Raw genomic sequence first — 26,600 nt, 5'->3', positions numbered from 1 at the left:
TGAAGAATTTCAACCATCAAGCCTTCTTGCATGACATTGTGAATGTTGAATGGTACAGAGTCAGTCTGATCCCCTCTGTTGATGATGCATGGCTATACTTCTATGACCTTTTTATTGCTTGTTATTTTACAAGCATGCTCACTTCAAGTCAAATTAAAAAATAGACACAGTCCTTGGATTGGGCGCAAATTTAATGGACTTCTTCAGCAAAAAGAATGCAGCCTGGGACACGGCACAGCTCTCTAAATCCCATGCTGATTTCCTCACTTTTAGACAAATTTGAAATAAAGCTACTCAACTTGTTCATAAAGAGCCGGATACTTCAAAACCCAATTTAAACCCAATTTAACTTTTGTGGCGTAGACCCAAAGTAATGTTGGAGAATTAACTTATTCATCCTCTCAGCAGAGATCCCATGAGTATGGAAAAGCCTATTGTGTGTCCCCTATTCAAGGGAGGAGATCAGACTGACCCAAGCTGTTACAGACCCATACTTCTATGTGTTCCAAAAGTGTGAGAAAAAGTGGTTAATAAGCAGCATACTGAATTTTTTCAATGTGCTTAATATTTTGTCAGGTGTCCAGTCTGGCTTCCGATTGTCACCAGTGACATATCATCCGCTCTTAACCCTAAACCACACTGTGCAGCTATTTTCATTGCTCTGTCTAAACTGGCTGAAGCTTTTGGCACAGTAGGTCAACTCCTACTCATTAACAGGCTTAGCAGTATTGGTGTCTCTGGTCTTTCCCTGGCTTGGTTCTGAAACTACCTAACTGATAGGGTACAAAGTGTTAGCTCAGAACAACATCTGTCACAGCCCCTCCCTGTCACTAAAGGTGTGCCCCAGGGCTCAATATTAGGCCCGTCATTATTTTCTGTTTATTTAAGCGATTTACCCACCTTTGCTTGAGACTTAGCCATTCATCTTTATGCTGATGACACTATTTTGGCCCCTCCCAGAAGCAGTACGCATGGTCCTTCAGCGTAGTTTTAACAGCATCCAAAAGGCCTTCTCCAACCTCCACCTTATGCTGAACACCTCAAAGACCAAGGTCATGTGGTTTGGTAAGAAGAGCTTTGTACCCTATTCACTGCCCCAATTCAGAACCCTCAGTGGAATGAACCTGGAGCAGGTCTCTGAGCACAAAATACCTGGGATTATGACTGGACTACACCCTGTCCTTCTACTATCATATTACCAAGTTGCAAGTGAAACTCAAATCCAAAATTGGGTTTCTGTACAGAATGCGATCTTCTTTCACCTTCTCTGCCAGATTCGCCCTGGTTAAAATGACAATTCCTCCCATGGTAGATTATGGTGACACCATCTACCGATCTGCCTGCTGAGGCTTGATGCCCTCTATCATTCTGCCATCAGTTTTGTTGTCTCCCTTCAGAACTCACCATGTTAAACTCATCGCAAATCTTGTTGAAAATCTACAAATCTTATCTTGTTGAAAATCCCCAAAACACATTGTGAAACTGTCATTCACCCTTTCAGTCTGCTTCAGACTGGAACAAGTTGCAAAAAACTTGTTAAAACTGGACGCCCTGGCACTCCCTCATGACCATTTTTACTGACACTTTCACTGCTTCTTGGACTAGCAGGGCAGAATGATAGAAATGGCATTTCTCTCCTGTTTTGTGTTTGTCTACTGTTGACTGCATATTTGTTCCTTATTGTATTGTCTTGCCATGCTCTTAAACTTGGCAAGACAATACAAAAAAAAAAAAACTGTTTTTATTGTTATTTATCCTCTTCTCTCCTACCCCTTCTAAAGGCTGTGCCTTTTGCCAGGTCACCATTGTAAATAAGAATTTGTTCTTAATGTCTTACCTAACCAGGTGAGACAAACAACAAAGGTTAAACAAACAAACAAACAAACAAACATTTTTTGTTTTGCTTTCACTGTTTTTTTTTTTTTTTTTTTTTTTTTTTTTACTGTTGTTAATCTGTTGAAGTACACTGCTAGTGGTGAATAAAGGTATATCAATTCACCGGAAATTTTGTGAATCACTCTCAAACTCACTTGTCAAAACACAGAGAATTTTATCGATTTAAAAATGACAGGAGACATTTATGTGCAAAAAAAGTTCAAAGTCAAAGATAGTTTGAAATATGTTTAATTCTTTTGAACCTGTGATTGTGAAGTTGTGTGTATTGTTCCTTGACATAGTCCTCCACCTCTATTTCTACTGTCTACGTACGTAGTGTATTTTATTTTTCCATTTGTTTTCTTTCCAGTAGCAGGCCTTCCACCGCATCATGGCAGCGTGGGACCTGTCAGTCACAGTGGAGGACCTGGGGCCTGACGCCCTGCCTGTCACCTTCAGTGTGACCTCTGACCTGCATGTGGGAGGCGTCATCCTCAGTCTGGTGGAGAAGACACGTGAGTCCCTGTTTTCACACATCACACACACACACAAACACACACACACACACACACACACACACACTGTTGTAGTCAATCTGTAATGAGAAAATGTCTTGGATGCTCTTCTTTACATTTACATGAGCTACATTCTTTTTAGTTCATATCTATCCTTCTGTTTCTATTTCTGTCCTACTTGGTACCTAAAAAAGAAAAATATTAAATTGTAAAATGCAAAATGCATGGTGTCAGGGCTGGCTCATTATTTAACAAAGGAAACAACCGGAAACTACGGCAAACTAAATACAACAGCCTATATCTGCAATGTGGATTATCAGCAGTGAATGCGGGTGCATGGCTGCGTATGTGTGTGTTGGATGCAAGCTAAAACAAAAAGGCAACAGGTGAGCTGCAGTGTCGAGCCGGGACTGGTGAGCCACGAGCGCCGAGAGAGCCAAGAGAGTGAGCGGGGCGGATTCCACCGGTGTTTATAGCCACAGCCCCGCCCACTAAGTCACACACCGGAGCCCCATGACCAATCGCGCTCTATAATGGAAAGAGAGAGAGAGAGAGAGAGAGAGCAAAACACATGCATGCAATTCCCAACAAACCCCACCCAGACTTGGGGTTGTCACAATTGGCCTTTTAAAATAAACCTCAACTGCTCATTTCTCTTGTTCTTGCTCAGTTTATTTTACGTGCCATTCATAAAATTCGGCAGATCATCGGCAGATGATTCAGAGGGAACTTCTTCTTCTTCTTCTTCTTCTTCTTCTTCCAGACTTTCATCACTGGGTGTAACATTTCCACGCAACACATTTCTGTGTCACGATGATATGATTCAAACACACAGCCCTCTGATCTGCAGCCAGATGCACAAGTCTTGCGCCACAGAATCTATTAGCACTGACACTTGACATTAGAACACTCCAGGCTGCTGGTGCTCCCCACACGGGATGCTACCAAGTTAAGATGTATTTATTTTGTGTCACTGAGGAGGAGACATGTAGCACTTGGTTGTAACGTGGAGTGATATCGTGGATAGAATATACAGAGTCTGCTCAGAAGGAATCTTGAGTGTTTTTACACACATGACCTACGGATCTGCCAGGAGATGGTTCAATAAGAGCTTTGTGAGAAAACAATATTTTAAGTACCATTTGTTTAATACACAGGCTATTATGGAGTTTTGGTCCACAGGCTGCAGCATAACCCCCAGTGTCCATCTTCTGCAGAGATCGAACGTGATTGGTCAGATCATGCTCTATGGTGGAAGCAGAAGCAGATGTGGCTTCTACGGACCACCTGGACTCTGGAGAAATACGGCATCCATGCTGACGCTCAGCCTGTCCTTCATGCCCCAGCACAAGCCTCTGAGGCTGGGCCTGCCCAACGGCGTTACCCTGCGGCTCTGCGCCTGTTTCTCCAGCCCTGTCTTCCAGACTGTGATGGGCATTTGTCGACTGCTTAGTACGTTTGCTCTCTGCTTGTTGTACTTTTTGTGTATGTCTGACCAATAAATCTATGAAAATACAAAAAATAACTAGTATTAACCATAAAAAAATTACCAGGGTAGCGCCCACCTTCCCCCCCTTGTCCTCCTGCGTCCTCCAGTAGGTTGCAAGTTGTAACAATTATTCTCCAACATGTGTAGAACTGCTTCATTTTATGTTGTAGTCTGGGCGTTACAACACACACCCACATCGTTGCCAGAAAAGGCCATCTGCTTTGTGCTCTCATTGCATCTGATCGGAACACTTCTCTTCTCAGTTCCTCACTACATCATACACGCAGGAGGTGACAGCAAAAAATAGAAATGTTTTAAAGTCAGCAAAACATGAAATCATGAGTCTGCCAGCAGAAAAGCAGCCTCGAGGGGGTCGGCAGCTCCAGTTCACATCAGAATTACAATGCAGCTGGTAATTCAAACACGCAGAGGAGGAAAAGACAAATTGGAAGTCTTTAACTACTATGCTACTAGAAATAGAAATAGAAATAGATAGATAGATACTTTATCTCCCTAGAGAAATTCACAAATTGACATATATATATACATAAGTGTGTGTGGGGGGTGGTGTGTACGTGTGTATATAGATATAGATATACATATAAAAACATGTCATTTATCAGTAATAGCCTTCAAGTCATGGAACTTGGTGTTAGTAAGTAACCTGCTGTCTGGAAAATGTTTCATTCACGGAGGAAGATGGTGAGCAGACAATGACAATGAATGGAACATATTCATTGACCTGACATCGATACAATATTTGGAGTTTGAAATACAAGGCAGACAGGTCCTTTAAAACCACTTTAATTTATGAATATATAGACATATGCGCCACCAGTGGTGATGACTTAATTCATGTAATGTCTGTGAGTCATCATGTTTCAGAACTCTTCACCCTTCAACTCTGAAAACTCAGTTTCTACTCATGTTCTTGTTCCACACCCTCCCCTAGTATTCAAATTTATAGCTGAGTGTTTCTGTGTTCTCCTACCTTCACAGACATTCGTCATCCTGAGGAGCTCTCTCTTCTCCGGCCGGTGGAGGAGAAGAAGAAGAAGAAAGACAAAGACTTGTGTGAGGGAGATTTACAACCTGACCGAGGTGCCACTCTCCATGGTACGTACATTCAACTTACTCCTAGTCATGTCCGATTTTATTTGTAAAGTGACAATTCACATCATGTGTCCTCATGACACTCAACAAACTGACTAACTTATAGAAACTCAACTCACCATTTCCATGAGCAGTTCGGAGGCGAAGAAAAAGTTCCCTTTCCTACCTCAAGCCTTGAATAGATTCAGGGTTTACATTTGATTGAAGATGAACAAAATAGAGACGAGATCAGTGAACTCAGGTACAGTATGAATGTAATAGCAATAGTGACTGAAAAAATCTCTTTCTCTATCTTTGCAGCATCCCGGCCTGGCATGAATGATGGTATGCCGGCTCATTTTGCTGACACACCCCCAACTGGAAGCCGTCTACAAGATGCTGTCAGTAATTCAGCCTCCCCCGGCCCCTGAAGTCATAGCCAAGCAGTACCCGCCCAGCCAGTGTGGTGGACAAAGCCCACATCAACGGCAGGTAACCAAGACACCTACTGAACCTTGAGGACAAATCTGCAACTCACGTTGGTAAATAAACCATGTATCTGTCAACTGAAGGCTGTCATAGGTATGAATCAACAGAAAGGGATTATTGTGTTTACAGTGTGTTTACGATAGTTTGGCCTGCACAGAAATGTCACATACAGTCTCATATATTCTCGTTCTCTCTCAGGTGGTTGGACTCATCCCGCTGTCTTATGCAGCAGGGTATCTTAGAAAATGACAGACTCTGGCTTCGTTTCAAATACTGTGCCTTTTATGATGTAGAGCCCAAGGTGCCAGTATGTCTTTGCCATTGAATACATCCTTTCTCCCAACCAGAATAGAATGCTCAGAATAGATTGTTTTTCTCCACAGTACGATGTGGTACGTCTGACTCAGCTGTACGAACAGGCCCGCTGGGCAATCCTCTTGGAGGACATTGACTGCACAGAGGAGGAGATGATGCTGTTTGGAGCGTTGCAGGTAGAGCAGGCCACATCCTGCTTTAAACACTTTCATACGTATCTATTAGTAGTAGCTAAAATAAAGTATCTCTGTCCAGTACCACATCAGTAAGGTGTCGCAGGCAGAGCCCCAAATGCTGAGCTCCAACTCGGCCATGGACGACTTGGATTCAGCGCTACAGTGCCTGGAGGTCAAACTGGAGGGAGAGGGCAGCACCGCATCTGAGATGCTGGTTAGAGATATTGAATTGAATGCATAACATACCTAATGTTTTCTGATGGAACAAATTCCCGTTCTCGTTATGTGTATTTTATTAGATATTTTTGGTTTAAATATGTTTTGTCGAGTTGTTCAGGGATGAGGATTTTGTCTTTCCTCCAGAAAAACCTGACGGCACCTGAGCTCAACGATTATCTGAAAATATTCAGGCCTAAACGGTTGACTCTGAAAGGATACAAGCAGTACTGGTTCAAGTTCCAGGATACTTCCATCTCTTATTTCAAAAGCAAAGAGGAGAGTATTGGCGAGCCTATTCAACAGATTAACCTCAAAGGTACACACTCATTGTACTTTATGCCACATCGTAAATTGTGATGTGATTTTGGGCCTAATGAAGAAATGAGGTACTAATAATAAATTGTTTATTATACAATTATACAATCTTATGAAAATGATCTTGTAAGCCGTGTCAGTTTTTATTTCCTCCTTTCCATGAGGATGCGAGGTGGCTCCCAGATGTTAATGTGTCGGCACAGAAGTTCCTCATCAGGCTCCTGATACCAGCGCCGGAGGGCATGAACGAAGTCTATCTGCGCTGTGAGAATGTGAGGTCAAACACTAACACACAGACAACCGTGTGTGGGTTTCATCCACCTCATCCATCACTGACTTTTGTCTCTCGGCGTCTAGGAGCAGCAGTACGCTCAGTGGATGGCTGGATGTCGCCTGGCCTCCAAAGGCAAGAGCCTGGCGGACAGCAGTTTCCAAAGTGAGATCCAAAGCATCCTCTCCTTCCTGGCTATGCAAAAGACCACCTCTAGTTCCCATGGCAACTCACCAGCTGCAGACGAAAGCATCAACACTTACAGCCTGGTATCAACCATAAGAAGTACAAAGTCAAACAGGTACAGAAACAGCATGAGGGGTGAACTTAATCTGTACAATCTGGAAAAATGAATGTGTTCTAAAACTTTTAACATTTAAAACATAGTGTGCACCATTTGGATCATAAACGTCACTTATCAATAGCAGATCCCCTAAAGCATCAAGCTAAATTACTGTCTACTGGCAATTCTGAAACATTTTTCTGAATATCCGAACAGTAATTTCATACTTGATCCAACCTCAACATCCAAACACCAGCAGTGTTGTGTTCATAGCAGCAGAAAGCTGATATTAATTCTGACATTTTGACTCTGTGTCTGACCCTTCAGCTGACCCCTCGTATCCTGGATGCATACCAGAACGTGGCGCAGCTCTCACTGACAGATGCAGTGATGCGCTTCCTCCAGATCTGGCAGGCGCTGCCCCGACTTTGGCCTTTCTTACATCGTAGTCAGGTCATGTTTTCAAGTTCACTGTCGAGTTTGTGTAACAATAATGAGTGTGAGTTAGCAGCCAATCAAGATCTGAATAAACTGGAAAGCTTATTACAAAATAGTGTGAGTGGAATGACATGCGCATGAATTACACATTTAGCCTCAAACCTCCTGTTTTCTTCCAGAGTACAGATATATTTCAACTCTTTTAGAAAAAAAACAATTGACCTTCAAATGTCAAGAAACTTTAACATTTAAGTGTCTGAGCTCTGCAAAACCTGACTTTTTCATCAAAGAGAAAGAGAGAAAACTGAATGTGGATGTGTTTGTTTCAACAGATTTAAAGGTAGTCGTAAAGACGAGGTTCTGGGCATTGCCCCCAACCGTCTGATCCGCATTGACCTGAGTGTTGGAGACGTGGTGAAGACGTGGCGCTACAACAACATGAAGCAGTGGAACGTTAACTGGGACATACGACAGGTCAGACTTGAGTGTCTGTCACACACCTACATCTTTCCAGAGGTTTATTTCACACCTACCTCCTGCTCCTTTGTGTATGTGTTGTACATTTATCACAGGTGGGCCCATTGAATTTGAAGGAAACATCAACATCGCCTTCAGCTGTGTGACGGCCGACTGCAAAATAGTCCACGAGTTCATTGGCGGATACATTTTCATGTCAACGCGCAGCCGTGAGAAGAGCGACCAGCTCAATGAGGAGCTCTTCCACAAGCTGACTGGTGGCCATGAAGCTCTCTAGGACCTGAACTTTCTCAGCCTGCATCAACTTTCCCGTGTGTCCACAGTGGGGAACCATGTAGAAGAGGATAGCATTTTCCAGTCAGACAACCGTGAGAGATCAGAGCTGCACCAAAAAAGGTTAAAGTATGACTCACTGATGTCACATTCTATCCGCTCCTTTAAGCTCTAGGCAGTGGATGGAAGGAAAAACACATTTCAGGCAGTTCACGTCCTGCTGACGCTTTTATGATGAGAGGCAAACTGCTGTGTCAGTATCAGCAAACAAATTCTCAACACCAGCATTCGATTTTATTTACTTCCATCATCAAGCATTTATTATCAGTGTGTCAAGATATAAAGCGTCTGTCTTCTTGTTGTTTCTAACATATGGCCCATTAGAGCACCAGTGAGAGTGAGAATACGTGCCCGCACCAAATGTTTACCACACAAAGATGTGAATAAACAGACCTATTAAAATTAATAGAGAGATTCATGTTTCAGCTTTGGATGGAAGCTTCTATCCAAACATCTCCCCTTGTGTGTGTGTGTGTGTGTGTGGTGTGTGTGTGTGTGTGTGTGTGTGTGTGTGTGTGTGTGTGTGTGGTGTGTGTGTGTGTGTGTGTGTGTGTTTGAATTGTACATGAAACTGTTGGTGACCTAAAACCACAGCTTCTCCTTGCATCTGTTTTCTCATTCATACTCACATGACTGATCACATTGAGAAATGTTCTTGCCTTTAAAAGCCTGGTTCTTCCTTTTTATGCAGAGTAACATATTCTATTGTACTAAGTCTATCGTGTCTCGTTTTAACGGCATCTACAGTTTCGGAGTCAGATCGCCGACTAACATTTTTGAGGGTATAGTCATACAAAAAAAACCCAAAGTAAACAGTGTTTCTTAATCGTTATTTATTGTTTCAATAATAACTATGTTAACATAGTGCTGCCAAACATTTCGCCATGATGCTAATACCACTGAGTCCTGTGATGGATCATCTCCTGCTGCTACTGCAGTGGCAGGATGGTTCCTGAAATACAAAGCAACATTTCCTCAGGTGACATGTAAAGGCCACCTCTCCGCTCCCCCTTTCAAAAGACAGATAACCTGAAACAATCAATGTGATTTTGTCTTACTAGAAGGTCCTCAGTCTTAAGGCTCTGCTGAAGTATTTAGGGAGAAGTTTGCCCTCTTCATTGCCTGCAGTCAGCAATACACCATTCTCTGACCAGAAGAACTCAATACCATCTGTCAGACAGTAAAACACTTGTAAAACCTTGTTGTCATTTGTTGCCAGCATCCATGTGTGTCCATGATGTCTAATCCTACCAGCAAGAGCCTTGTGCACATCAATGAAAACAGCTAGATCACAGTCTTTCCTCATACCTGGTGAAAATTGAAAATTGAGTTGAACCTGTGAGGGATATTTATCCACATGTTTGGCAGACATGTTTGTGTCATACACACACAACACACACACACACACACACACACCACACACACCACACACACACACACACAGTAGTTTTACCGCTGATGACGCCATCATCTCCAGGAAGGCCTAACGCCAGATGAATGTGGGTTCTCCTCATTGCGACTGAGGCCCTGCTGGAGAATAGAGCCCCAGTTGCGGATGTAGGAGCCATGAACAGCCTCTGCGGGGCAGTCTGGAGAACAAGACAGCACTGGCCTCAGCTCCAAATCCACGACCTAAACCACATCACTGCATGTAAGTCATCTACATACTGAACTCCATTTTTCCATACTTTCCTATCAGTAAGTACAGGAGCTTATACCACTTATGTTCTCGTGGATTTGCACAGGAGATCAATCCTCTTATCGTTGGTGTCCCTGTGTGTTCTCCTTCATCTGAGCTCTGCTGCTGTATCGTACCTTGCACTGAATGGCCCTTGATTGGCTCGAATCTGCAGGCGGCCATCCACAGGGTGGGAACAAAGCTTAAAACGCTGCTTGTCATTTGTAGACACGACTCTCTGAATAACCTCCAGTGAGTATGAGCAGAACTGTGGGTGAGCCAGGACGTCCTCCACATAGATGAAGCCATCTGTGAAGAGAGTCATCATAAGAGTTAGATCATTCTCATTTGTTGGCCACACCTTTTATCAAACTGAGAAATGTATTTGTATAGTCTCACTGACTGCAGGGCACCATGCTCATGAAAATACTGTAATCGAAAATGTAACTTAGTATCAGTTTGAAACCTAAACCATTTACTGTGAAGGTGATTACTAGTCTTGGTCACCATGTTCATCGTTTTTTGCCTGAACCAAATTCAGACAAAAGTCACCTGAACTTATGTCCAGACCCATCCGGTTGGCTCCATGTCGAAGAGCATAAGACAAAGATTTAGACAGTCTGACGTCTCTGTCCTGGGGAGAAAATGGACATTACACCCATTACAAAACCTACACTTGGTGCCTTTTTTCAGGTGAACATGCAGTTTAAGCATTCTTCGTTAAAAGCTACTGAACAAGAAGAATACATACATACAAGTTTCCGTGTTTTAAAGACAGACACACGTAAAAACACACAGACAGCAAGTTTTACACATACAGTAATAAACTGACAGTGTGTTTTAAACACACAGCATGTCATGACACAGTATGACCAACATGTCACCTCTCCACTATGGCCTCCTCCTCTCTTTCCTCTCCCTCTTCTCCCTCCTCTTCCACCTCTGTCACAGTTCATTTCACTGGGTGCAGCTCAGTGAGCTCACAATACTACATGTACACTTCATTGTGGTAAAACGTCAAACATGATTAGCTACAGTGCAGTAAACAAACGTCGGCAGCACAACAGACGCCCACTTCCGTTTTGCTCTCAGTATTCGCCTGTAGGTGGCGCTGTGGCTGCAATCAGGCACCACCGAGGAAAAGCTGTCTAACATCATCCTGGCAGCTGGAAATAGGTAAGAAAAGAAATTGCATCATATCCGCAACAACAAAGTCGGTGAGAACCCAGGTCGTCTGTATGGAAGCTAACGCCCCCGGTCCGCCGTTTACAGCCGCCGGAAAACACGACTGCAGCTACCGGAGGAGCATTTCTAGCCAGCTGCTGTTAGCATAGCCCGGCTGACTGGGACGGACCTCCGCCGTCTGCTCCCATGAAGCTGTCTTTAGATAAAAACAACAACAACAACAACTCAGGGTTTATGTTTCTTCCAGTTTTCATTTTTTAATTGTCTTTTTGTTTTATTGTTAAACATCTATTCCGGTAAGCTAATAGACCGATCACAGCGCCAATGGAATGCCAAAGTGGTGGTGTGTTTGTCACTGTGGAAACAGAACCATAGAAAATCACAAAGAACATGATAGACATTTTAATTCTGTTTTTTTTTTTTTGTTTGTTTTAATTTTTTTCTCCAAAACCCCAAAATGCATCTAAGTCAATGCTGTGCATGCATTTTTCAAAACATGAAATACTTGACTTGTTTACCATATACACATTTGTCCATACTTCCCCATTCTTTCCTCATTTGAAATCTATAAATCTATATTTAAGTTTGTATGTTAATTGTGTGTTTGTAAAACCGGAACTTCCACATCGCACACATTTATCACAAGTAATTTTGAAAGAAATGAAGAGTTTAGTAAAACTGTCCCGGTTTACTAGCACACACACTTCTGGTCAGGCTCGTCTTGTCCTTCTGACAGATAAACAACACAACAAACAAATACTACCTAATTGCTATTAACTCTGAGTGGTGTAGAAAAAACATATTTTTGAAATACAGGTGTATATGGCTGTGGAAGGAAATGGAAGGAATGTTTAATGTGTGAAGAAATCATAAGAAAACTACCAGAAACACAATTTCAAGATGTGTTCGGGCTTTAAGCAGCATTCTCACAGTGTTCTCCATCTGTGTCTCTGCAGCTCAGATGATGGAGTTTTCCCCAACATTCCCAGCAGCTGCTGTCAGCTCTGCGTTCCCAGCGCCAGCGGGGCTTCCTCTGTGACTGCACCATTCTTGTTGGCTCATTCCCGTTTCCTTGCTCATCGAGCTGTTTTAGCTTCCTGCTCACCTTTCTTCCACATGTTCTACACCGATTCTGTGCTGGGCAGTTGGTGCAAAACGCCTCCAGCAATTCTGTCAAACTTGACAGTGACATGTCACAGCTGCTGCCTTCAGTTTGCTCTTGGACTTTGTTTATGAAGGTGTGCTGCAGCTGGAGAAATCATCTCCTGTAGAGGACATATTAGCTGCGGCAAGCTTCCTGCACATGAATGAGGTGGTCAGAGTGTGCAAGAGGCAACTGCAGCGACGGGGGCCCTTCGGCTGAGGCAGATAGCACTCGCTCAGAGGAGAGCACTGGTGTGAAGAAGGTAGTTGAGATGGGGGGTAGAGATGGAGGGAACAGTGGACCTGAGGGAGGAGTGACGGGAGCAGCAGATCAGCCGAATCCTGTTGCCATAGCATCGCCTTTTGCTTCAGTATCTCTAATGACAGAGAGTGTGTTGGAGCCTGTCAAGTCTGAGCGCCGGACCGATGGGAGTTCATCAGAGGCACAGGTTCAGACCCCTCTGAGCCCGGAGCTCGCTGATACCACCCAGCCAGGCATGGAAAGCCCCTCCCCTGCCTTCCAGTGGCGAGCCTGTTCGGGACTTCGTCACGGGCGAATATACGTCAACCCACGGCAGCCTGGGGACTGTCGGTCAGGTGGAGGGCTCAGTTCTTTGCAGCCCTTGCAGCACCACAGAGATATACAGGTAAAGATCATTTTGATGTTACATATTCTTTTCATTTTACATGTGATTTCATCACTCATCACTCACAGTCCATCTTTCATCAGCAACCAGCAGCCCTCCCCCTCGTCCTCCTTCACGGTGCCAGAGATCCAGACCGGGGGTCAATCAGGGGCCGCTCCTCTGCAAAGAGAATCCAGCCCCTCACCACAAACAGAAGCCCCCCGTCTGCCCAGTAAGAACGGGTCTGTTCTGAAACTCCCAGATAGCCACTGCGGAGACGCGGTAGGCCAGCAAATGGTTGTGTTAACCCATGCACCGGCCCTACAGCTGAAACTTTCCTCGCCACAGCGTTCACAACCCCAGATCCAGAGTGTCATATCACTCCAGCAACACAGTCCATCCATCCGCCACGCTGCTCAACAGACACATACCTCTAATGGTCCAAACTGGAAGATGGACACTTCTCCTAAATTGGTTGATAAAAGAACCCATCCTCCAACGGACAGAGAGGACAACGACAAGAATGTGACAATCAAAGTGGAGGCCATTGTGATATCTGACGACGAGCTAGAGGAAGAAATCAAGAGAAGCAAAAAGAAGAAAATGGACAATGACTTTGAAGATGACACCCAGGAAGGGGAGCTCAAAAGGACTCAGTCCATGTCCTCCTGCCCACAGAGACTCTTACAAATGACCTCCCATTCCATCGATTATCCTTTTCCTCTTTCCCCTTCTTCACCCTCTGCAGCTGCCGGCCCTTCCTCCTACGACCCTTCCTCATTGTCAGCCTCCCTCGTTTCTGTCACATCCAAACCACAGCAGCATTCCGATCACACTGCCTTCTTTCAGGACTTACAAGACACCATGGGGAACTTTGTGGACGATGTCCCGACATGTGAAGTATGTGGAAAGACTTTCTCATGCACGTACACGCTAAGACGGCACGCGATCGTGCACACAAGAGAGCGGCCCTACGAGTGCCGCTATTGCTACCGGAGCTACACGCAGTCTGGAGACCTGTATCGACACATTCGCAAAGCTCATGACCACACTCTGCCGGCCAAACGCAGCAAGGTAGATGTGGACATCACTCTTCAGCATCAACCACCCCCACCACCTCTTAGCTAACATACAATGTTGGGTTTCTGGACTCAGACACACTCACCAGACTTGAATCCTTCCTTTCTGGACACAGATCTTGTCATGTATCTCCTTTTTAAATCACACATCATGTCTTAAGCTGCTTGTCAGTTTCTTGAGCTTCATTAATTGTCTATAACATTTGTTTTTAATATGAAGAAGATATGGACGTTTCCATGATATTTTTAATTGTTCGTATGGCTTTAGGGGTGGCACGGTGGAGCAGTGGTTAGTGCAACTAAGAGCAAGAAAATCTGATTTCTGGCCTGGGGTCTTTGTGTTTCTGCATGCACTCCACGTGTCTGTGTGAGTTCTCTCCGGGTCCTCCCACCTCCAAAAGCATTTCAGGTTGAGTCCCGTGTTGAAATGGAGACTCGTCCAGGATGTACCATGCCGTTTGGCCATTGACAGTTGGGATCCGCTCCATAGAGTAGATGATAAACAAATATGAATGATGAGCTACATATCGTAGCGTGGCCATTAAAACCAGACTTACTGAAAAACAGTCGGTGCAAGTGTTTTAGAACTCTGACCGTTTTTTTGCCACAGCAAATATAGAAAAACAAGAACACTATTGTACGTAAGCTTTTCACATGAAGTGGCTTCTATGCTGCCTTTATTTTCTAAAAATCATAATATTTTTTGTGTATTTTTTGTCAAATATATTTATATTTTACGTATGTGTATCCACTTGACAAATTGAAAAATAAATCTGTTCTTGAGTCATTTTTTTCTGTTTTTCGTGGTAATTGTTTTCTGGTTTTCATGGTAATTTCTTTTTTTTTCTGGGTATTCTGCTTTCCTGAGTATTTCTTACAAGTTAAGAGCAACATAATTTCTTGAGAGCTCGATATAATGGAAGCAAACATGGGCAGCTTGTTTAGTTTAATACTAAATTGCTTTGTTTTGAGTCACTGCGAGATCCTCCTGTCTAAATCGAATAGATGGTGTCTGTCATTAGTTTGTCCACTTTACGCAGGACACCTTCAGGCTTTGTTGTTCAGATGAAAAGCTCATTCAGATCTACTGGACATTGCAGTGTTTGTCATGACATTGCATGTGGGTGGCTACTCAGGAGATGACTGAGGAAACTCCTTCAGCTGAAGCGCCAGAATTGCCCAAGACAAAAATGACAAAACATGAAAAACAGAAACAATTACCATGAAAAACAAAAAATTATTACATACAACTCATTTTATTTGTCAAGTGGATGCAATATGCGTGCTATATAAGAACTCATTTACGTTGTCCATTGGTGTGTTTGTGTATGTGACTGTTTGCTCTGGTTTGGTTCCACAATGCCGTACACAGATATAACATTTGTAAGTCACTTTTTTTTGACAGTTCTGCTGTGTTGTCCTTGTTCACATGTAAAAACAAGAGTTTGTTGTAGGAATTTATCAGTGTTGTACATCTAACAGGTTCATGATGAAAAGTTGCCTTTTCAGTGTGTTACTGTGCCACAAAAGATTGTAAGTTTGTGTTTGTTTTAACTTAAAGAAGGAACATACCTAAATTACAGTTGATAATGGTGTAATCTTACTGAACTGTTGTGTGTCCCTAATTTATAATATAAAATGTATTTTTTATTACGTGTATTGAACTGATAAAGTAGCAAATAAATGATTTTATTCATGTAGCCCAGAGTCACAAGTTACAGAGCCTTCTGATTGCGGACAGAAATACCAGCGTGGCAGGACAAGCGTGAAATAACATTTTACTGAAGTTGCCGTCTCTCGTCTTTATGCATGTCGGGACTGTTCCGCTCTCCTGCTCATGTTTAATGGCTACCAAGAATTAAATGCTAAAAGCCAGAGTGAGTTATCCTGCAGTCTGTATGCTGACACTGTTATTTCTGAATGACGTGCCAGAATGACTGTTGGGCACGTTATGTGTTGTTATATGTTGTTATTTTCAGGGCAATGAACATGGAGTATACAAACCCAAAAGTTTGGATGTGGAGGTGGTAGAGTTCATGCAATAACATTGTACACTGTGGCCAATATGCAGTATTAGGGTGAATTCAATCCACATGCTGTTCAAGCAACTTTATTTCTATTTCTATCCAGAAATATATACAATAATAATTATGAGTTATTTCTCTGCTACTGAAACATTCACTTCTTTTTACTGGACCATGTCAACACACTGGAGTCAAGATCATACCACAACGCAGGATTTTCTTGGCATTTCCTTCAGTCTTCTATGGGCCCGTGGATCTGTGAAGATCAAATTTCCAGTCACACAGCATAATTAAAGATAATTACTGTAAGCCCCCTGTGAAAGAGCTCACCGCCTCAGCCAGGTCAGGCCAGTCCATCGCCATCACTACCGTATCATCCGAGTTGGGAGGTGTCTCAAGGTTCCAGTAGGTGAGCTTGTCAAACACAGAGGACACCATCAGTGTCCTGTCCTAAACATGCAAACACAATGTGATATTATACGAGTGTAGTGACATCTTCTATTGCATGACACTCGTCTCAGTGGTGCATCCCACAATAAACTGCTGCTCGATGGAAGATAGTGATGTTTACCTCTTGATCAGACCCAGGTTTGTTGAACTCCTTCAGCACCAGGCCAGTGTAGCCTTGCGGAAAGTTAATCTCCTGCCCCTTCAGCCCACGACCCCTGAATGATACTGTCTTCTCTGTGGTGGCAAACAAGAAAGATCAGACATCTGTGGAACAAGTGCCACACTGCAGATGAAACTTTGAATGGAGAGTGGATTGTCTGCTTCTCTACAAACCCTCCTGTGTCAGCAGCGGCCCATTTCAGAAGTTTTAGTCAAAACCCTGAGTTTGTTCATCCTGGAACTAGTTACAGGGTTACCAGTAAACTAAATTCAAACATATATAATGTGAGATTTTTTTGTTTAATTTCTGTCAGTTTAAAGTACAACTCTGCTTTCTATCTCATCATTTCAAAATAAACAAACTCCGGGTTTTCACTTCAGCTGTTTTCTGGAATGGACCCCAAGTGTGTTACCAGCATGAAGTGTGTGGGTCAGTGTGTAGTCCGGTTTAGCTCACCGTGTTTGCGTTCCTTCACGGCAGCAGTGAAGAACTGTGAAACCTGGGCCGGCCCATTGTGCTCAACCTCACAGGGGACAAGATGGACCGGTTCTTCAAGAGCCTGACTCACAGATGAAGCATCAACACGAGTGACACTGCTGTTACAAGACATCCTGCAACCAGAGGGCAAACAGCTAAAGTACAGTACACTGAAGGACCATAAGATGCCCACACAGACACCCCGTGTGTGTTATTACCCACTGACTCCTGGAGGAGACAGACAAGGAATAGGGCAAAATTTGTCTGTCCGTTTTTTAAAATAGAATCAGAATGTATGTATCACAGCAACACCAGAGAGCGTTCACACTTTAAAGTTTTGGAATAAGGAATATTCCACAAAAGTATGGTATTTAACGTTGGTGGACGAAAGGGTTTAGAGAGAGTTTTGTAGTGAAGCGTTTGACAGACAAAAATAATATACGGATACCTCACATTTACCTTCCTAGCGGTTTCTGATGTTTCTATTTATGAAGTAAGGTATAAAAACGTCTTCCGGTGTGCCTGGACCTAGTCGGCCTCTGATTGGTCAAAGACGTCTTCTTCTACCCTCGAAAACATTTTGGCGGGTTGTTTCTCGAAAACGAGGACAGGTCGCCCCCTCCTGGCGAGTTTGTTAAATTCCTGCTGGGTTACTTGGGATACTTGTGTCTTTCTTCATTCTTTATTTGCTCTGTGAAACGATCTAGTAGGACTTCATGAATCATTTAGTTAAAATTAATCCCATATTTTATGGGGAGTTGAATTTTATCTATTTAATCAATGTTTATTTAATCATCACCAAAAATAGCTGTTGCTCTGCATGATTGATTGTGTACATCTATAATATGGATATACATAATCTATATAAATATAGATTATACATCGATATCTCTCTCTATATATAAGACATTTCACAACTCTATTGACTCTATTGCCATGTCTTGTCTGCCTGGAACTCTGTTCCAGTTGGCAGCAGCAAAATCATGATGTGGGCTGGGCTAAACACTGTCCAATGACTTCAGGGAGTTTGAAATAATTGTGAAATTGCTCCTCACATTTCACCAAGACTGGGTTATGACAGAGATCAAAACACTCAAAGAAAAGGAGACGTGAAGCGATAGATTTTCTGCTTGGCCTTATAAACCAGAGGTGAGTTTTTCATGTATGAGATACCACCAGACGTATGTGTAGGCATTTGGTTGAGAGAGTCATGGCGACATATTTAGCACTGAGCTATTTCAACCACTACTATTTTCTCCTTTATGATGTGTGTTTGTTGGTATACGTTGATTGTACTTTATCTACTGTATATGATTTGGACAAGTTTGTGAAGGTCACTATATACATATATATGTCTATAGGTATACATGTATTTGCATTCAGGTACATCTCTTTGCCTCTTATAAAAACATTCAGCACAAAACATTCGGCTGCTGACACAGTTTGCTGTCATCTGACTCAAATCTCTTCTTCTTGTGACTGAAATACGATGAAATGATCTCCCACTCTCAGTACAATCAATGTGATTTTTTGTATCTTGGTCCCATGAAATGGTCTTCAGAAACCACACAGTGACGTCATCTGGAACATGACGAGTGGATAACAAATGGACTCAGTGTGTGTATCAATCACTGACAACATGTTTTAATCGTTTCCTGTTTTTCCATTTGTCTCCAGTTTATGATGGACAAGCCTGTTTTACAAGTAGCTTAAATAGTGTGTTTTGTTGTCATTAATAATTAGACTTCATGGATGAAACAAGCCACTCCAGAAATGATCTGTTAGTTGTCATTGACCGGGGGCTGCTGAGGTTCCAGGGCGCCGTCAGAAGGACCCTCTTACAGGCCTGGCAGAGAGTTCTACAGGGCTTCGCCGTGTCCTCTGTTGCGCTGCTAATCCTTTGGATTGCTGCTTTTTTATATGGGAGCTTCTACTACTCCTACATGCCCCTGCCAGCATATTCCACTCCTGTGCACTACTACTACAGGTTTGTATATTGTCTGCTTCCTCTGCAAAGGACACTCTGTACTCTATGAGTTTTCCTTTGTATTTCACTTCATCTTCATCTGTTTCTGTGTTTAGGGCAAACTGTGACTCCCCAGCCTCTTTTTCATGCTCTTATCCAATGGCCAACATTTCTCTGATGAGAAACAAGAAACATGTACGTACATAAGTGTTCGCAAGTGATGTGCCTATTCAGAATCTCCTCAAAAGTGACTTAACCCATTCATCTTTAGAAATGAAAGTGAAAGTTAAGTTGGGTTCAGGGTTTACGATGTGGTTAGTCCCTTATTGTTGAAAGACGACAAGAAAAAGAAGTGACCTCATAAATGATGTGTTTAGGTGTTGACATTCGGCCAGGCCTATCAGATCTCTCTCCTGCTCGAGATGCCTGATTCTCCACCCAATCAGGAGATCGGGATGTTCATGATCAGGACAACCTGCTTCTCTCAGGATGGTGGCAAAGTGGCCTCCTCTGCTCGCTCTGTGAGTTACTGCTCAGATTTATTTTCGGCGATGTGTGTGAAATCAAGAGGGTGCGTCAGTAACCGTTGCTGCAACCTGCAATGATTCACTGTTGCACTGATGTGTGTGTGTCTCAGGCACGACAACAGCTGTCCGCCTCCAGCTCGCGCTCTGTGAGTACAGCACTAACGCACAATAATCTTTCAGGCTAAAACATTAGAACTGCTTTGCTGTGGGTGGTCTCAGTGAAAGGAGCTCATTCAGAAGGGATGACAAAATGTCATGAATTCTTTGAACACCAAGAAAAAGTGATTCCCTTGAATGTTGTTGAGAAAAAAGGCCAATGAACACATAGCAAGCACCATCTGGGGCCCATTCCAGAAAGCAGCTTTAGTCAAAATCCTGGAGGGAGTTCAGTGATAAAATAATTGAAACATATGAAACTTTTGATTTCTGTCTGTTTATGTGATCTTCAAAACAACATCAATATGATTTACAGTTCCTCATTTCTGACCCTGATCTGAAAAAGCTTAATCTAGGAATCTTCACTGAGATGATTTTCACGTTCGTTCAACTGATCACACAGCTGCATTGTTTTGTCACTGTTTTTCACTGTTGTCAATGTTTTTTCACCCCTCACACCTTTCCTACTTGTTCTATCTTTACTGTCCTTCATCAGTAAGACAATCACAGTGTGTAAGTCAGGTTTGTTGTCCTGTCAGAGTATGCTGCGATACCGCTCAGACCTGCTGAGGACCATAAGTACGCTACTCTTCTTCCCGGCATTTGTGACTGGAGTTGCTGAGCAGAAACAGATGCTGGAGGTGGAGCTCTTCTCAGACTACACAGATGACCCTGTGAGTCAGTTCTGAGCTTGTATAAGCATGTATTAGGCCAGTGATGCAACGGTTTTCACTAAACTGTGTGCTGACACGTTTTTCCCGCACCAACAGTATTCCCCTTCAAACACAGCCGTCATCGAGATTCTGTCCAACAAGGTGCAGATCTACTCATCCAAGCTCTACATTCACGCTCATTTCACTGGTATAAGGTGAGTCCAGTAGTAGTAAATCTGCACAAATATTGTAATATCAAACTCATATGTATCGTTTTTCAGCATCACAATGAGTAAAAATGCGCATAAAATGAAGATTCTACAAATTCCAACATGACATGTTGTCAAGTCTAGGATATTCTTCTTCTTCTCCTTTCGGCTTTGTCCCTCTTCAGGGGTTGCCACAGCGAATCATTGATTTCCATCTAGGATGAATAGCGTACATACGATGGAGTAGCGACTTCTTCAATTCAACAAGTGTAGATGTAAAAATGGATCTCAGAGCATGAGGAAGAATCATTTTCCCACAGCTGAGGCCTCTAAAGATCATGTTTACCAGAAATCGTCACTTACCATGTTTATTTGTCTCAATAATTACAGCTGTTACTTCAGATGAACTCTCTGCAAACTCCTTGAACATCTTATCAATACGTACTCTGTGCACCGTCATCAGATACCTGCTGTTCAACTTCCCTGTCCTATCAGCCGTGGTGGGGGTGTCAACCAACTTCATCTTCCTCAGCATCCTTTTTGTCTTCAGCTACATACGGCTGATGTTGGGAGTTCTACAGAAACCAGTGCAGGTTTCAAATTGTTTCTTTTTATTCTGTGAATTTATTCTTATTTACAGTATCTCGCGGGTGCAGCATCTATGTCTGCCCACTGAGTTTGTGCTCAGATCAGACAAAACTGTCTGCTTTGTCTTGTTTTGTTTTTTTTCAGCAAAATGGACTGTTAACAGAGAGAGGGTCAAACACCAACAACAGCCAGGCAGAGAATGAAAAATGACATCGCTGGTACACACACCGATGGACACACAGTTTGTTGTTCACGTTATTTACAATTGCTTGTCTGACTGCAGAAGTACATTCTCTGGCAGGTTCTGCAGAGCTGGCAGGTCCTCATCAGTTAACCCCTGCTAGACACAGGATTGAAGACCATCTGCCGAGTGGAAGGAACACAGAGCAACAGAATGGAGAGACACTTGGTCCAAGAGAATCTATTGAGTCAAAAGCAGCCTGAGGGGGATAAAACAAAGAGAGCAATGTGTAAACAGGATGATTTCAGAAGGCTATAGATGCAGAAATCACTCACATACCTGGGCAAATAGCTGAGGGTGGTTTGTTTAAGCAGTGACTATTTCTAATTCAGTATTGTTACTCTAAATGTGAACTACAGCAGTTCACAAGAATGACTAAAACTATTCATTATTCACTACGGAACAGTCTGGTGTTCACATTTGGTAATATGTACATTGGCTTTCCTATGAATATCTTTTATTTTATTAGTCAAATCCAATACTCTGACTTTTCTTACACAGAAAAAAAAACAAGTTACTTATTTGTTCAGTAAAAAACATTCAAATAACACAAACATTAAAAAAAAAAAAAACGTTGAGCCCTGAGTCTGTTTCTATTCCACTTCTCTCACTAACCAGAATGTGACTTTGATTGTTATTCATATTTGATTAAAGCATGTGCAGCCTGACTTTTTTATTCTATAAAACATTTGTAGACTGATGCCTTTTCACTTTGACCCAGGTGCCTGGACATCCTTAAGCCTGCTGCACAGATGGAGAAATTCCAGCCACTGACCCTGAATGAAATTGTGGAAGCTAAATAACATCACAGTCTACACAATATACACCAAAGAGAAGCATGGAGTGAAATCTCTTGCAGTTTTCTACGATACATCACTGTACACCAACAGGTAGTACAATGGCTTAGATGTAGAGTATTTAGTTGCCAAGCAGCAGTGTTGAGTCAGACTTTAAAGAAAATACAAATAGAAATCTTTTATTGACATTATACAACAGTTTGTACAATGCAACTGGAGCACTGCTCCTGAAGGTGGAACAAATAGTATTGCAATAATAAATAAAATAGAAAACTAAACACTATACACAGAGGAAATAAAATACAAATGATGCCAAAGTATTCAACACAAATCCCTAATAAATACATTCTCAGCACAATATATGTGGATATTCATTTTTGAATTGTGTTTATTATTATTATTATTATTATTATTATTATTATTATTATTATTATTATTATTATTATTATTATTATTATTATTATTATAAAGGTTTGTACCACACCTGCAGTATTTTATTTTGACCTCTAGAGAGCACTGCTGCATTCATCTGCATTCGACCTGCTTATCAGTTTCTTTGTGCCACATCCACATTATCAGCTGAACCCATAAATGGATGTAACAGCACTTGTTCCTAGCAGCTTTGTCCTTTTCTTGTATGTATTCCCATTTCTCAGACAATCCTGAAATCTCAACCTCATCCAAAATCTTACAGGTCACACTGGTGTGTGAACCAAAACCAATCTCTATATCATATTCAACATCATCGCATCATAAAGTAAACTAGACAAATCCCTCTTCGAGAAATTTTGAGGTGGGTCTGCGCCAACGCCGTCCGCGGGCCGCCCATCGACCCCAGATAGCAGGGCAGTGAGCACTGTAAAACACCAATATGCCACAGGGAGACAAAACGCCCACGGTTGGCAGGGCGATGATTCCCCGAACATGCAGATGTATAGTTTATGGCCGTAGGTGAACGTTATGCCTGAGCTACAGACTAACAGGCTGATGTTGGTGCGTGTGTCTGTGTATGTGTGTCCTGTGTGTGTGTGACAGACACAGGGTGTCGCAACCGTTTTCTCCCCTTTCCGTCTGCTCGGCTGGGACAGGGGCATTGGCCGCTTTGAGGCCCATAGCGTTAGAACCGTACATCCCATCGACGAGCAGTTTTTTGGTCAGCATCAGAGGAAGTAGACCTATCTGACGGTATATAGTTTGTTTATATGTTTAATAGGTAAAGGGTTGAAAAAATGGGAGTTTAGGGCCAAACATGTCTTTAGAAGGGATGGGATCACGCTCGTCGACCTGTAGCGTGAAAAAGGAAAGACGTTTAGTTTTGAAATTCACACATGTTAAAGGGCACACAGAATACTACAAAATAGTAACATGTCAAGTCAATAGATCAAACACAGAGGACACAGGACCAAGTTGTTTGGAAAAAAGTAGCTTTTTTCAGTCAGGATTTGAGGGCCAGCCGACGCTTTCAGCGCATTTCCAAGAAAACCGAAAAGCTTTCAGAGAGGCGTCATTGGATTCAGCACAAAAATACCTACAAAATGAGTGTATTTTTATGTACCTGGAGCCACAAAAAAGGCCCTAAACATTAAAATGATGATGTGTTTTTCGATTTTTCGACGAGCGGGATTTGACCGAGATATAAGCACTTGGAGTGTTCGCCAATTCATTGTCGATGGCAAAAATTGGACACCAAAACGTAAATATTTCGCAAACCGTTTTCGATGTAAGGTGACAAACTCAAAAAATTAACATAACTATTAGTGCAATATAGGCGTGATTATAGCAGAGCTACAGTGGCTGTGAACGACCACTAGATGGCGCCACATTGATGGTTGGACCGTGGGCGTGTTGTCGACATTGACTGACACCTGCAAGCTGTTCGAAGAAGTTGCCGTTTTCCCTTTGTCGTCTCACAAATATAACGGTAAAAAGAAACGAAAATGAAGTTGTCATAAATATCACAATAAATGCTCTAGGCAACCTGGTGCTAACAGCTAGCTTGAGTTAACCATGGCTACCATAACGTCCACGACCGTTTTATTCAGCGGCGAACGATGCTGATATCGCAGTCTAAAATTCCGTTGAATGGCTTTCTACCTCTCAATAGTTGGCCCTGGCAGCAGACTGGGACTATAACGTTTTTCTGAATGGATGAAAGGACTTTTCTAGGGGGCGTTTGCCCCGGCCTGGTGGTGACACGTGTGTTCGATGACGGTAAGTGCAGCGTTTAGCTTCTCGCCATTAGCATCGATTTATCGTTTCAAGGACCCTCGGCGCGTCATCAATATGTCCTTGAAGTTGAAAGCCTTGATTTGTTGGACAGAGAGACACAAGTAATTATATAAAGTGTAAAGTAAACATGGTCATATTGGCATCTTTTCAAAGCAGGTGTACTGAAACATGCTAGCATGCTCAGTTTCAATCAGTGTAGTCACATAAAAGATTGTATCAGTACACATTTAATTGTTGGCCTTCAATGCAGTGTTTTTGTTTCCCCAATAGAATTAGTAAATTAATAAAAAAAGGGCTTTTTCTTTTTATGTAATAAGTTTAAATGAATTTAGGAGCACGCGATTTGGTGTCGTGTTTCTGACATAATGATTGGCTTACATATTTTTATTTTAAAAAACCCTTTTCCTCTGACATGCACCGGAAGAGTAGCACATTTTAAATGACGTACTTCCGTTTTCTGCGCAACGCCCATAACACGCAGAGACTAGCTAAGCTAATAGCTAGTATTGTTTAAGAGCTCTTCCTGAGACCACGTCTTGCTAAGTCTTTTGTTTAAAGCATTCGGATGTTTCAGCTTTCTTCACGAAGAGAAAGTTCTCTTTTGATGTAATTCTTCGAACCAAGGCGTTTTCCTTCCCCTATCTAACGCTTTGTAGAAATATGGCGGACAGTGGGCATTATTACGGTAAGAAACGTGTTCCATTTACAGCAAAAACGTAATTAGTCCTACCGGTACCGTTTTGACTTGATATGGTAGAACCTTTATTAGAGGTCAGACGCACTGAGTTTAATGGTCGCAGGAGTTAAACTGTTAACAGGCCCCGTTCGAGATCGGCGGGTGTTACCGTCTGTCTGTCTGTCCACAATCTGACTTTCTTAAATGTTAGTAAACTATCACAGTAGGTTTGATCTTGATTGAACCTGGTTATTGCATAAAACACGCTCGGGTGGTTTCTTCTTGAAACATCAGCTCGTTTTTAAATATTTGCAAGCAACATAAAATGATTGATTTCGCCTGCGTAATAATTAACATATTTCGAATATGTCTTGTGAGTGAGCACTGCTTTAAGAGAGATAGATTATCTCCCAAGAAATTCACATTTCCTGCAGCACGACAGATCAAAAAGATCAGGAGTAAGAATGGGGAAACGGGGGGCATGCCACACCAGAAGGCAAAAACACTATCACTGGTGACCAGAGTGAGTAGAATAGGTCCAACTTCCAACAACAGCATTTTTCCCTGCTGTAACCCTCACTCAATGAAAGATAACTTTGACACCATTCAGTTATGGCTGCAGGTGTAGAAGTTTATGACACAGTATTATATATTTCTTCTGTTGCCTGTTTTTGCACACATAGTATGTGCCTGATATGATATTGAGCACCGTCAGTAATGATTTTGTCTGTTATTTGTTTTAGAGCACGATGATAGAACTGGACCACAATTCCGCAACCGTAAAGGGAGAGGCTCTCATAAGGGTCGGTCTTATGACAGGTCCCGCAGGGACCGTCAACGGGGAAACCACTCCGGAGGGTTTGGAGGTCCTGGACCACGTTCTAGGCTTGACGACACAGATGGGGATGTAACTATGAGTGACACCTCTCAGGACAACAGCACCCAGCACAGATTGTGAGTGTGGCTTTTGGTTAAGTGTCATTTAACACATTTTGCGGTTTACTCTGTTCTCTCTGTTATCACTTGAGGCAGTATACGACTGCAGGGGCATTAACCATAAAAGTGACAATGCTATGATAAAAACACAAATTGCATGAAAAAATGTTAGCATTAAAGGTAAGGACCACAATGTAACAGTCAGCCAGTATGTAGGAACATTTCTTTGGTTTTAAGAAGGCTATTGGAAATACTTTCGGTGTGAAAAGCAGCATGGTATCAACATAATTGTCTTATCTCAGCAACCCCTATGGGAGACCCTTCCGGAAAGGAGATGGCCGCTTTGACAGAGAGAGGCGGCAGGGCAAAGGAGGTGGAGGCAGAGGAGGAGGTTTTAGAGGAGACAGAGGTGGAGGAGGAAACGGCGGAGGAGGGAAAAACAGATCAGGCTGGTTCAAAGTGACGGTATGCATGACTTCAGATAGGACAGATCATCCATACTTTTCTCTTGCA

General features: G+C 42.5%; 5 protein-coding genes across 5 annotated transcripts; 3 read left to right on the top strand and 2 right to left on the bottom strand.

The window, feature by feature from the left end:
• Positions 1–2,266: 2,266 nt before the first annotated feature.
• Positions 2,267–8,231, top strand: LOC144738485 (fermitin family homolog 3-like). The gene is given in 20 exon segments (XM_078621500.1): positions 2,267–2,390; positions 3,608–3,717; positions 3,719–3,842; positions 4,879–4,958; positions 4,960–4,999; positions 5,293–5,351; positions 5,353–5,421; positions 5,423–5,463; positions 5,659–5,761; positions 5,844–5,951; positions 6,031–6,165; positions 6,315–6,486; positions 6,650–6,663; positions 6,665–6,757; positions 6,843–7,029; positions 7,032–7,057; positions 7,367–7,459; positions 7,461–7,492; positions 7,810–7,964; positions 8,050–8,231. Coding segments are annotated over 20 exon segments (1,947 nt in total).
• A 1,113-nt stretch (positions 8,232–9,344) lies between these two features.
• On the bottom strand, positions 9,345–10,921 carry LOC144738487 (tRNA 2'-phosphotransferase 1-like). Its single transcript, XM_078621502.1, is given in 7 exon segments — positions 9,345–9,457; positions 9,539–9,595; positions 9,741–9,801; positions 9,803–9,932; positions 10,118–10,274; positions 10,518–10,599; positions 10,850–10,921. Coding segments are annotated over 7 exon segments (672 nt in total).
• Positions 10,922–10,988: 67 nt separating this feature from the next.
• On the top strand, positions 10,989–14,047 carry LOC144738486 (zinc finger and BTB domain-containing protein 3-like). Its single transcript, XM_078621501.1, is given in 7 exon segments — positions 10,989–11,006; positions 11,071–11,141; positions 12,121–12,211; positions 12,213–12,341; positions 12,343–12,504; positions 12,506–12,885; positions 13,009–14,047. Coding segments are annotated over 7 exon segments (1,890 nt in total).
• A 2,207-nt stretch (positions 14,048–16,254) lies between these two features.
• On the bottom strand, positions 16,255–17,242 carry LOC144738488 (ribonuclease H2 subunit C-like). The gene is made up of 4 exons (XM_078621503.1): positions 17,089–17,242; positions 16,594–16,706; positions 16,353–16,472; positions 16,255–16,278 (listed from the first exon to the last, which is right to left on the bottom strand). Exons 1-4 carry the CDS (start codon positions 17,240–17,242, stop codon positions 16,255–16,257), a joined length of 411 nt encoding a protein of 136 aa, XP_078477629.1.
• Positions 17,243–18,857: 1,615 nt separating this feature from the next.
• LOC144738489 (seipin-like) lies at positions 18,858–26,546 on the top strand (the record flags this gene model as incomplete). The annotated part of the gene is made up of 8 exons (XM_078621504.1): positions 18,858–19,096; positions 19,192–19,270; positions 19,453–19,596; positions 20,298–20,432; positions 20,529–20,626; positions 21,084–21,213; positions 25,895–26,009; positions 26,390–26,546. Coding segments are annotated over exons 1-8 (1,097 nt in total), but the record flags the coding sequence as incomplete, so codon positions are not given.
• Between the last annotated feature and the right edge of the window lie 54 nt (positions 26,547–26,600).

The sequence above is a fragment of the Lampetra planeri genome, unplaced genomic scaffold, assembly GCF_965212315.1.
Source record: "Lampetra planeri unplaced genomic scaffold, kcLamPlan1.2.h2 scaffold_1020, whole genome shotgun sequence".
NCBI lineage: Eukaryota > Metazoa > Chordata > Hyperoartia > Petromyzontiformes > Petromyzontidae > Lampetra > Lampetra planeri.
This window is presented reverse-complemented; position numbering and strand designations above follow the sequence as displayed.